We start from the raw sequence: 12,245 nt of genomic DNA, 5'->3' as shown, positions 1-12,245 counted from the left end.
CGAGCTGCCCTCTTGGCTACCCAGCTTGACGCTAGCAGTGTTTCTGTCCCAAGAAGACCCAGGTAGCTGACCATCCTCCGTAGCGCAGGAGAGGGCTCTGCTCAGAAGTGGCCCCTGGGGGGACATGCCCTGAGTAGTTGGCGTTCAGGGCCACGTTCTCCCTGCCAGGCTGTGTCCTCCTGGCCTCCTCCCTCCCTGCCATGATTTGCCCTGGTAGCCACTAGGTGGGCTGCTGTTTTGAGGGTCCCAGATGGCTTGGTGGGGCAGGCTGCCAGATTCTGCAGGGTCTTCACCCCTGCTTCTCTCTGCTCTTTCCCACAGGCTCTTCCAGCCCTCCCTCCTGTTCCGGGAACTTCCACCTCAGCCCATGCTGGCTCCCACCGCCTGTATCTGCCCTGTACTCATGGCTGGTGTGGTGGGGCTCACTGTGGTCTGTTTTCTTCCAAGGTCCTGGGAGCAAGAGGGAAAGACGGGGGGCTCTCCTGTCTGTGCCCCTCAGCAGGCCTCTTGCTCTCACTGCCGACCCTTCCAGTGCCTTCCTTGCGGGCTGGAATGAACTTCTGGGAGGGAGGAGCCTGAGCAATGTGGACAGACTTGGCCTTAATGCATAGGCACCTGCCGACCCTTGCTTCAGGGACTAGCTCCCTGCCACAGACGGGTCTCTAATTGCCCATCCATGGCCTCCCGTGGGGGGCTTCCTGCTGTTTGGGGAAGAGTAGAATGGGGGCCGCAGGGGTTCAGGGATCGCCTTCCCCAGCTCCCGAAGTCTGGCCAGATGCCAGCAGGAGAGAGCTGAGTGGGATGTGGATTCTAGCAAGTGGGGTTTGGACTCTGGCCGTGGGGGCAGTGCTGCACCATGGCCCTCGACCTTAGGCAGAGACGAGACATGGACGGTTCCTGCTTCAGGCTACCCTCTTGGCCCACCCCACCCCTGCACCCCCAAAGCTGCTCACCACCTGCCCTGCCCTGCCCGTAGGGGCGGGCCGCAGTCCTGCCCAGCCTCATTGTGCCATCACCACAGCACCAGCCTGAGTGGAGCTGGGCGTCCCTCCCTCCCCAGAAGGTCCTGGCCGGTTCCCAGGTGAGCTCCTGGGACCCACACACTGAGGCCTAGCTCTGCGTCCTCATCCCTGAATCAACGGTGATCACGTGATCTCTATTTCTGCCCCAAGGGGAAAAGGAAGAGTCTTCCAGAAGGTTCTGCCTCCAACACTCTAAAGTGGAGCTCAGAGGCCTTGCCCTAATCCCCTCTTCGCCCCCCAATCACCGTCACGTCCAGCCCAGTGTCCAGCAGACTGTAGTTTGTCTCATTGCAAATAAATAGACACTCATCGGCCATGTCCTGATACTGGTCTCGGGGTGCCCTCCTGTCCACTCCTCAGCCTCTGAGAAAGCCTTGGGGGTTCTGGAAGGTCGGCTGTAGGTCTGAGGTGACGTCCCAGGCTGGGCTGGCTTTCTGCCTTGTGGCAGAGTCCCTGCACCGGTGCCAGTTTACCTGAGGTCACCATGGGGCCACGGGTCTGAGCCTGAGTGGCCGCCTGGACAGCCAGCTCCTTGCTGGGCACAGCCCTTCATGGGAGCCCGTGTCTCCGGGTGAGGACCCGGCCCCTATGCTGCCCGGTCTCTGGGAGCAGGTGTTGGAGGCTGAGAAGACAGCCGCCCTTTCTGTCGCCCAGTGTGGATGACCTGGGCGCCCTGCCCATCATGGCTGTCAGGTGGAGGACCAAGCCTGCTCTTTTGCCCACACTTACCGTTCCTGTAGTCAGAATCTGAGGGGCTCCAGTGGGGGGATGCAGGGGAGGTAACCCCCATGGAGGAGCCCCTCCAGCCAGACAGTGAGGGCTGCTTCACTCGGAGTCTAGTGACGGGCCGGGGTCCCAGCCATGGTGGCTTTGAGCCCCCACGGCAGTGGAGATGAGTTTCTCAGTTGTAAGGGAGGAGGTGGCTTCCTGTGGTAAAGGTCGGGTCCTGCAGGACACCCCAAATGCCAGGACACCCCCTCTCCAGGGCTGTGACTTGAGGTGGAGAGACACTGACACAGGCCTAAGGGGCTGTGCCGACCCTACCTGGAGGTATGGGGCCTCTCAGAGTCCCGATAGGCCCACACCCCAGGGAAAGGGCTAGGCAGGGCCCAGATGAGGTGCCCCTCGCCAGTCCACTTTCCCTGTGCTGCTGGCCTTGGTGCCTCGAAGGTCTGCCAAGACCCTAGGTGCCCAGGAAGGTGACCCCCAGATTCCCTCTACCCCATCCTCAACCCACAGGGAGCCTGGCATTCAGTGTGGGTGCCAGGGGCAGCTTTTTCTGAAGACAGACAGACGGAAGGACGGACAGGCCAGAAGGCGCAGGCCTTAGCTTTTATTGATATTGGACCTGCAGGCCACCCGGGCTCCCGGGAGCCCTGCTCCACTCTGCTGGCCGCCCAGGTTCAAGTGGCTGCAAGGGCACACACACTGACTTCCATTCCTCTGACCCTCCGGAGGGACGGCCCACCCAGGGTTTTCCTGTGACCAGCCGGGCTGGGGCGCTGCTGTCTGGCATAGCTGGGGGGGACCGACCCTCCGCTCTGGGCCCATCTCCCCCCTGTCCAAGCTGGGAGAGCCAACCCTGCACTTTGCTCCTAGTCCCTGTCCAGAGCCCCAAAGCGCGTCCTCTTGCATAACGGACACACAGACTCCTCCAGGGTCCCCCAGGACCTCTTGGGCCTGAGCCCCAAGCCTTCGGGGGGATGGGGCTGGGAGGGGGCCCCCTTGGCTGGGTCCATGCTGGTACTGGAAGCTGAGGACAGAGGGAGAGAAGAGTCAAGGGGGGGCAGGACCCCACCTATTGGTCCCACCCTGTGACCCTGGTGGATTCCAGAACAGGTGAGGGGACAAGTTTATTTATTTTTTTTTACCAGAACTCTGCCTTCAGAGCACCAGGCATGACATGATAGTCTTTGCAGAACCATTAATTATGCTGTCTCCCCCGCCCTTGGGCCAGTTGTCTGTACAGAGAACCTGGGAGGTGGAGGGTGAGACTGACCTAACCTGAACTCCTTCTTGTAGGGTGAGGAGACAGAGGCCTGGCTAGGGAGACCTGCCTATGGTCCTGAGTCCAGGACACACAGGACTCGGAGGAGAAGGGCCCAGCACCCCCACACCACCCTACCCTCGGGGCACAGGCGCTCACCTGTGATTCCCAGGCTGTCCCTGGGCAGCTGAGCTTCCAGGGGGGCTGGTTGGGGACTGTTACCTGGGCCTGGGGCGCCCTGGGGCGGGAGGCAGCCACCGGCCAGGAGCCGTCCCAGCCAGTGGCTCTCACACTGGCCGGCGGGCCTCATGTGGCCGGGCAGATAGAGCGCCAGGCCGCGGAGGTGGCGCAGCCGGAAGTTCTTCGGCTTGCTGCCCTGGGTGCCAGGGCTCTGCTGCTGCTGTGCCCCCAGCCCCCCCTCGTAGATGTTGGGCGGCGTGTCCGGGTGGCTGGCACGTCCCTGGCCCCGACTCACTGCATCTGTGAAGGGGAGGGCGGGAGATGGGCCCAGTCACAGCACCTCCCCCCCATGCTACAGGGCTCCCCTCCCCTCCTGGGCAGCAGGGCAGTAGCCTGATGTGGGCTCTAGGATCCCTTCCAGCTCTTTTGCCTGCTGTTTGCCCCCTAGCCTGGGAAGACCACCCCGGGGCCAGCAGAGAGACTGTGCAGTGAACCTGGGGCCTCACAGCCAGGCCTGTGGCCACTCCTGTCCCAAGCAGGTGTTCCCCTGAGGCCACCCAGGTAGGGAACCAAGGCTCCTGTTCTGTCCTGTCAAGGCTCCTGTTCTGTCATTCCTGCCATAGCGGCCAGCACCTTCTTGTATGCGCAGCTCAGAGAAGGCACAAACCAAGGCTTCCATGGGGGGCCGGTGTGGTGGGGAGCGGGCGGCCACCAGGTGCAGCAGGACCCGCCTCTCCCCTGCCGAGGGCAGGGACCTGCGGGTCTCCAGCGGCGACCAGCTCTGTGATGTCATAGGGGAAGCTGCCCACTGTCCCGGACCCCTGCATTTGGGGCAGGGTGAGAGGCAGGCAGGACCCTGGTCCCCAGGTTTGGAACAGGCCACATTCAGCTCTCAGAGGCCCAGGAAAGGTGACAAAACTGCAGGGCAGCAGCAGGCCTGATGAGGCCTGCCTCAGTGCACCCAGAACCGAGTTCGACGGAGTGGTTCTGGGGAACTGAGTCCCTAATTTTCCCAGAAGTCGGTGGTAGGGTTCTTCCTGCTTCATAAGAAGGGTGAGGAAGGTTCTGGGGGAGCCAAGTTGGGAGTTGGGCACAGGCGGTGAAGCAGGTCTGCAAGTGTCTTATCTTTCTCTCCCCCCTCTGTCTTCCCCTCCTCTCTCCATTTCTCTCTGTCCTATCCAACAACAGTGGCATCAATAACAATAGCTACAACAATGAAACAAGGGCAACAAAAGGGAATAAATAAAAATTTTAAAAATTATAAACTTAGCCAAGTTTATTCAACACTGAAAACTATGGAACGCTGCTGAACAAAACTAAAGAAAAAAGGAAATGTGAACGTATCCTGTGTTTGTGAATGAGACAGGCAGTGTTGAGAAAGGGCAGCTGCCCACACAGCCTCACGTTCAGTAGTTACCGCGGCCCCAGCACACCTCACCCCATCTCCAATGAAGCTGCTTCCGCCAGCATACCAGTTCACTTCTGCTCCCTTTAAAGGCCGGTCCTTCAGTTCTTCCTGGAGGCTAGACACGCAGCCCAGAATCTCGGAGCAGTCGTGCAAGGGAGCCTCCAACTCGGGGCCAGGGAGCAAGGCAGCTGGGCTCAAGGAAGCTTCATAAGCCAAATTTAAGGCAAGGATAGGCACTGGCATGGAGCTGGTGGTCACAACCACTGGTCCTTGGGGTTGGAAAGTAATGGTGCTCCCACCTTAGAAAGCAGGTCTCTCCCAAGAAGGGGGCAGGGGCATTCGGGAACAAGCATGAAGGAATGAGATACCTGTCCCTTCCCCAAGTCCACAGTCCTCCGAGAAGTCCAGGAATATTGCGTCATGCTAGTCGCTCCTTGTACCCAGGTCTTTTGTTTGGGTAGTTTTCCCATGGACTGGGTTAACACTGAATGTTGAGCCCCCATATCTACTAAAAAGCTAAGACTTTCTCCGCTACTGCCAATAGTTCCTGTAAAGACTTATCTGCTATGTCAGGGCGGCTTGGTTTACAAAGGCCATAATTACTGCTGACTTATTCTCTGGAGCTTCTGGATCTAGGGGAGTGAACATTCTATATGCCTCCATAATTCTTTCTAAGAAAGCAGCTGGGGGTTCTATCTTTTCCTTGGCCAAATTAGTAGGTCGGCGTGCCGCTGCCCGAAGACCACCCATCAGAGCCTGGCGATAGACTCGAAGCTTCTCCTTACCTTCAGGTGAGTTAAAATCCCAGGTGGGCCTTTTCAGAGGGAAACTGGCATCTCTCAGGGCTGGGTTAAGGTGGGTCCCGTCTGCCCCAGGCACAAGTTTTTGGGATTCCGAGAGGATTCTTTCTCTTTCCTGTGTGGTAAAAAGAATCTGTAAAAGCTGCTGGCAGTCATCCCAGGCCGGCTGATGGGTAAAAACAACAGAATCTAACAGATCAATGAGTGCGGCTGGTTTTTCTGAAAACCTAGGGTTCTGCATTTTCCAGTCATAAAGGTCACTAGTGGAAAACGGCCAATACTGCATCAGGTGTTCGCCATTCTTATTCGGGGGTCCTGGGGCTCGGAGGGGCAGGGCCACCGAGTCAGGGGTCCTCCGGGCTGTACGGGCTCTCGTACGAGGAGGGCTCCGTAAGTCCTGGCCTGCTGCCGGGGGTTCCTGTGGGACTGGGGGAGGCTGAGGTTGGTAGGGAGGAGGGTACTCTAGGAGGTCTTCTTCGGGACCACCTTGGAGAATAGGGTAGGAGGGGGGAGTGAGGGGGTGCAGAGGGGGCAGTAGGTTGACAACGAGAATTCTTTAAAGCAAGAACAGCGGGTCACGAACCCTGTGGAGGAAGAAAAAGTTTTAGCCAAGATGGGGGTTTCTTTACCAGGTCCTGCCAAGTAAGGATATAAGAAATCTGGTCCGGGTGTCCTGGATGTCCTGAGATGACGTCTTTGGTGGCATAGATAGTAGGCAGGTCCCAGGTTCCTTCTGGGGGCTGATTGGTAGAGAAGGCTGGCCACTCATTTTGGCAATAATTGATCATCCGGTGCCAAGAGCCATTCTCTGCTTGATAGAAGATAAGCCTTTGAAACAATGAAAGCCCTCGAGATAAGTTTCTATTTCCCCGCAGGTAGGCCATTTACCAGAAAACAAGTGACACACCACATAGTTATAGTTAACAGACATAGTTTCGGCTACGTATGTTGCAAGGGACATTCCACCCTGATAATTGCTCCCCCTCCTCCTTCTCCTCCTGCACTCCCCCTTCCCCAAAGCCTTATAATGCCTGTAAACACAATAAAATTTTGCAGCTTGATCAGAATCCTGTCTTGCTGTCATTCTTTGTGTCTCCTGTCCCTTTCATTCCAGGTCCCAGGGTTCCTAGCCCCTGTTCTCGCCCCGCTGGCCGGGGCATCTGGCGCCCAAACGTGGGGCGAAGAAGCCTTCTGGAGACCTTTGGAACGGCGCTGCTAGAGAGGATAGGCCTATCCAAATTCACTAAGCTACCGCGGCCTGGGAGGTAATGCACTGGCTCGCATTGATCGCCACGGAGCAGCCCAGCCGTGAGTCAGATCTGGAGGAGTGTCATAGCGCCGCAAGGTAAGCACTACCATGGGACAGGCATTTAGTAAGCAAGACTTGTTTATTAAAGGACTCAGGGAGTCCCTCAAGACACGAGGAGTAAGGGTTAAGAAAAAGGATCTCCGGTGGGGGTAGATAGCATAGTGGTTATGCAAAGAGACTGTCATGCCTGAGGCTCCGAAGTCCCAGGTTCAGTCCCCTGCACCACCATAAGCCAGAGCTGAGCAGTGCTCTGGTGTTAAAAAAAAAAAAAAAGATCTCAAGAAGTTCTTTTTTTATTTTGTGAGTGATGTTTGTCCATGTTTTCCCTTAGAGGGGACTATTGATGAAAAAAGATGGGCTAGAGTAGGAAACTGTTTAAGAGATTGTTATGAGACCTTTGGTCCAAAAAAGATTCCAGTCCAGGCTTTTTCTTATTGGAATTTAGTAAATGATATACTCAAAGTATATAAACATTGTCCTGATGTATAGGGAGTCATGAGAGAGGGAGAAAAAGTCTTACAGGGACACTCCCGGCCACCTTCTGTTTGTGAGTCTGTCTCTATTCCCATGCCTGATTCAGGAGGCCCCGCCCCTGAGGCCACCTGCTAAGTGCCCTCCTGTTAAGATTTACCCCTCTTTGACAACCTTAAGACCCCCCGCCAAAGAAGGGCCTGATGATAGTCTTTCTCCTGAAGAGGCCTTATCCCTTGATGAAGAAATGACCAAATATAATCCTGACCAGCCACCCCTACGCTCTTCCTTGTCCAGACTGCCTCCTTACGCCACCGCCCCTCCATTTTGTGCTCCGGTCCTCGACTTGGCCAATATTACTGATTATACCACCAAGGCTAAAACTCAACTAGCACAAAAGAATAGCTTCCCTTAGAAAATTAGTAGAAGAAAAACGAGAGCATTTACAATTAGTTAAAGAACTGTGGGCTCTTGATTTGGCATTATCTTAAAATTAGCCAGCCAAAAAGATGCAGCTTTTTTCCCTCTACTCTCAGAAAGCATTAAACCAATTCTGAGTGAGATCTTATCTGGCTAGCAAGCTATTCTTTAAAGAAAGAATGAAATCAATCAAACAAGAGGTTCTCTTTAACTTAAAAGCTATTAATCAGAGAACCAGTACACACTTTTGATAGAAATTTAATGATTTGTTTCTTTAAAACTGTAAAATGTACCTCAGCCCAGAAAAAGAACTTTCAAAAAGATTTTTCTCCGCGCTTCTCTGTGCATGGCGGTAAACTAAGCCCGCCTGTTCCGTCCGCACAGCCAATCATGGCACAGAGCTCCTGCTCCACAGATTGGCAAAGACTTCAGTCAATCATCCCCTAAGCCACAAACGCCCCTGGGCGTGGGGGTGGGGGGGTGGAGAGGCTGTGAGTTAGAAATCCAAAAGCTGGGGGTCGGGCGGTGGCGCAGTGGGTTAAGCGCATGTGGCGCAAAGCGCAGGGACCGGCGTAAGGATCCCGGTTCGAGCCCCCGGCTCCCCACCTGCAGGGGAGTCGCTTCACAGGCGGTGAAGCAGGTCTGCAGGTGTCTATCTTTCTCTCCCCTTCTTTGTCTTCCCCTCCTCTCTCCATTTCTCTCTGTCCTATCCAACAACGAATTGCGTCAACAAGGGCAATAATAATAACCACAATGAAGCTACAATAAGGGCAACAAAAGGGGAAAAAAAAAAAAAAAAGAAATCCAAAAGCTGCTTTTCGTAGGGAAAATTTTTCTTTTCACCAAGAATGTCTGTTTTAAGTCTGTGTGCTAACCTTGTTTTTATTAATGTGTGTTAACCCCTAAGTAACTAAAGTTTGTTTTAAGTTTTAAATAAGATTTAGTTAAGCTAAATGTGGTTTTAAAGATCCCGACTCATAGAGTTGGCACACCTTTACCAAAGTAAAATATAGGACAGTTTCGTCCTTCTGATAGCTAATATCAGCATCAATTCATTAGTTAAAAGATTTTCTGAGATCTCTAGGCGTGGTAAAACGCTTCTGTAATCTCTCTCACTCTTGTGAAAATTCTAAACTTTAACAGCACCCCAATACCAACTGCCACTGTTTGTAACAAATTCCATGCTTGAACTGGCTTTCTAATAACCCAGTCTGGGTAGAGCAGTGGCCTTGCCAGGAAAAGAAGGGTTAATCATGATATTCCTGGCCTGATAAAAAAATGTTATTCAGCAGATGTGATTCAACAAAATTAGTGTAAAATTGTCATCTAAAAGAAATGTGACAGCAAAAATTTATTTTTGAACATTTAAGCTATGAGGTTTTATTTTAGCCTTTTAAGTTGCCATATTAGAGTTCTAAGGAGCAAAATCTATTAAGAGTTTTATGTCTACGCTCACTCATGATAGCTTTGTGAATAAAGATCTTAGTAAACTAAGTTATAATAGTGTGTTTAAACTGTCTAATCAGTTTAAAATAATGCTAAAAAATGGTAAACATTTTATCATGTCAACACATTAGGTATTGACTTTCTATAAGATATTGGTATATTTTAATAAAGAGCCTTCTAAAATCAAATAAAAGAATGCAAGCCAATTCTAACCATTAGATCATCAATTAACTTGGTACAAGTTCTCTCCCTAAGTAAATAATTATAGGTACACCTGCACATGAAGAACTGACTGCTTATGTGGTAAGATTTAAAACTAAACATTTTTTTTTTATTTATGGGTGTATGATGACTCCTAAAGTCACTCATATCCTAAAATTTTTCTCATTTCTTTACAAGCCTCTTAAAATTTTAATGCTTGACCTGCCATAGTGAGAGCACTTTACTGGCTCCTGCATTGTTTAATTAAGATCCTGCTATTCAGACTTTTAAGATTAATCTCCATTGATAAAAGCCAATGCTTTCTGTCAGGTTGATGTAATTCACCTGCCCATGTTTAGTAAACAAAAACTTTTTTTTTCTCAGTTGGTACTTTTTCTGAATTTATGTGGGCTACAGCTCAAACAAGAAAAACTAAAACCCTTAAGCTCAATTAATAAAAAAAGAAGGGTAATGCACCCCCCAGTATTCAGTTGGCTAAAGTGTCAATGAAGTAACTATACTAAACCTTTTTAATATTTACAAAAATTTGAATTGTCCATTTATTGTATCTCATTGACAAAGCCACCCACTTTTCCAGTCATAGAGACATATTTCTTCTTTTTCTCTTTTTCAACACTGGATTTCCATGTTTGTTTTCCTTTTATTATGGTGGATGACATTATTGCTCTTGCAAAATCCACAGTCCCTGTTGGCAAGTCCTTACCACAAAGGACGCCAATGGCAGTATATAGTCCAGCTAACCGCACCAGCCTATCCAAGTCTTCTCTTTCTGCTGACCTACCACTGCTGACTTCATCTTTGCATGTTTATTGACTGCTCACTTTTCTCAAAATATTCCTCATGTTCAAGGAACCTCACCTAATGTGTATGCACCTCCTCTGTGTTTTGGTACAACACCATCCTATATTTTCATGTCAATTCTTCTCTACCTGGTCCTTGCCTCCTAGTTTTGCTTGTTCCACAGCTGACCCTCTATGAAGAAGAAAAAATTTCATCAGTTGGCGCTGACGACCACCAGAGGACCAGACGTGCTGTGTTTCTTCCCCTGGACATCACATCCACTGACTGCTTCCCTTAGACTTGCTGGTGGCACGCTAGGACACTCTATATATTCCTTCCATGAATTTTCTGACAAATTACAACAGGTTATAGACTCCACGACAAATAGTCTTGAGTCACTACAGAGCCCCTTATGGGACCCTTGATTAGTCTTTTGTTAATGATTACCTTAGGACCCTTTATTTTCAATAAGATTACTGATTTTATAAAACAGCATATTGACTCCGTGGCATCAAACCCTTACAAATATATTACCACAGACTTGATTTGGCTGACAGAGGCCTGGCTGAACCTGAGGGTGACAGACCTCCTTTACGGATGGCATAAAACTCAGATTTATGCATTGAGGCATCCAACCTTGGCAGGGCAAGGACACCAGTAAGGGGTGCGAGGCTAAGCACTGCAGGGGGAGGACCCTATATAGTCTGCCTCTGAGTCCCCCGTGAAGCAAACCTGATTTGCATGGAGGTTGGTGTCAGCAACAAAAATTGTTTACCTTGAAGTTCTCTTCACCCTGTAAACTGTGGCTCTCCCTCCCCTCCCCAAAAGACACCAAGACCCTTATAAGATGCGGGAAGATTGGTTTTGTATTTACCCTGCGGGAGGAATCAGGTCAATACTTCACTCCTCTGGTTAATGCCCACCAAATCTGCTGTTAAGGTCTCTACCCCTCACCCTCAATTTCCTGCCTCAGTTAAAATTGTAAAGAAGGGAGGAGATGCCAAGAGCCATTCTCTGCTTGATAGAAGATAAGCCTTTGAAACAATGAAAGCCCTCGAGATAAGTTTCTATTTCCCCGCATGTTGTTTTCGATGGGTTATGTTGTTTTCGCCGGGCTAGCTTCACGGGCAGGTGACAGACGACCAGGGATTCATGGTTGAGCTGTAGGCAGTATCTCTTTATTCATGCAGGACGCAACACAATCTAAGCTGAGCTAAACTAAAGTACAGTACTCTAAAACTCACAATGCTGTCTTTATATATACTTCCCAAGTAGGGTGGAAACAGGATGTGACATAGAGAGGGTGGAGAGAAAAGTGACTGGTGAAAATCAGGGTGTGACAAAGAAGGGATCAGGGTGTGACAAGGAGGGGGGGTGGAGCAAGAACATATCATGAAACAGTGGGGATTGAACCAATGCCCTGGAGGGAGGTGCTTGTTAACAGCGGTTATGTAAATAGAATGAAGTGGTTATGTAAATAGAATAGTGTTAAGCAGGGGGGATTTAAACCAAATGAAACAGAAGGGGTCTCATGCATACCAACACCCGCAGGTAGGCCATTTACCAGAAGACAAGTGACACACCACATAGTTATAGTTAACAGACATAGTTTCGGCTATGTATGTTGCAAGGGACATTCCACCCTGATAATTGCTCCCCCTCCTCCTTCTCCTCCTGCACTCCCCCTTCCCCAAAGCCTTATAATGCCTGTAAACACAATAAAATTTTGCAGCTTGATCAGAATCCTGTCTTGTTGTCATTCTTTGTGTCTTGTTTTACCCCTAGACCCAATTTATGAGCTCTGTGTTTAAATTCTCTAAAATGATTCAGGACCATAGTCAGAGGAGTCAAAATAGCCTGACTCCTGACTTTGGACTTAAACACAAAACTGATAGAGACAACACACACAAAGAAAATACAGAGACAACACACTCAAAGAAACCTCCAGCGGCCCAGCCGCCAACACACTGAATGAACAGATGGGAGGACGGCCTCTTGCCGCTTCCCTACAGATGGGAGGACAGCCTTTCGCTGCTTCGTGGGTGCGACCCACTCTCCCCTTCCAAATTTGCAAGGGGGATCCGATCCCCTACAGCAGGGCCTGAGACGTCTCCCAGGACCCTGGACCTGGAGCTGCCCAGCACGTCTGCCTTCGACTCCAACGGTCTCTCACTACAGATACCTGAAGTTTGACACTGAA

At 51.0% G+C, this 12,245-nt stretch overlaps 1 protein-coding gene across 2 annotated transcripts; it reads right to left on the bottom strand.

Moving 5' to 3' along the window:
* Positions 1-2,326: 2,326 nt before the first annotated feature.
* C15H16orf90 (chromosome 15 C16orf90 homolog) lies at positions 2,327-4,778 on the bottom strand. 2 transcript variants are annotated; one of them, XM_060172511.1, is made up of 3 exons: positions 3,823-4,778; positions 3,232-3,489; positions 2,327-2,775 (listed from the first exon to the last, which is right to left on the bottom strand). In XM_060172511.1, the coding sequence occupies exons 1-3, from the start codon at positions 3,980-3,982 to the stop codon at positions 2,618-2,620; spliced, it is 576 nt and encodes a 191-aa protein (XP_060028494.1). In that variant the 5' UTR covers positions 3,983-4,778; the 3' UTR covers positions 2,327-2,617. The 2 variants fall into 2 exon arrangements, with proteins under 2 accessions (XP_060028494.1, XP_007522082.2); XM_007522020.3 differs by having other exon boundaries at positions 3,169-3,489; positions 3,823-4,777.
* Between the last annotated feature and the right edge of the window lie 7,467 nt (positions 4,779-12,245).

The sequence above is a fragment of the Erinaceus europaeus genome, chromosome 15, assembly GCF_950295315.1.
Source record: "Erinaceus europaeus chromosome 15, mEriEur2.1, whole genome shotgun sequence".
NCBI classification, from domain to species: domain Eukaryota; kingdom Metazoa; phylum Chordata; class Mammalia; order Eulipotyphla; family Erinaceidae; genus Erinaceus; species Erinaceus europaeus.
The sequence above is the reverse complement of the archived record's forward strand: the minus strand, read 5'-3'. Positions and strand labels throughout refer to the sequence as shown.

Excerpts from the sequence above, each read along its gene's own strand:
- C15H16orf90 (XM_007522020.3), bottom strand. The coding sequence starts at position 3,982 with ATGACATCACAGAGCTGGTCGCCGCTGGAGACCCGCAGGTCCCTGCCC. Across the intron at positions 3,490-3,822 it reads TGAGCTGCGCATACAAGAAG|ATGCAGTGAGTCGGGGCCAG; the intron begins GTGCTGGCCGCT and ends TCCCCTTCACAG. Across the intron at positions 2,776-3,168 it reads GGACAGCCTGGGAATCACAG|CTTCCAGTACCAGCATGGAC; the intron begins GTGAGCGCCTGT and ends CTCTGTCCTCAG.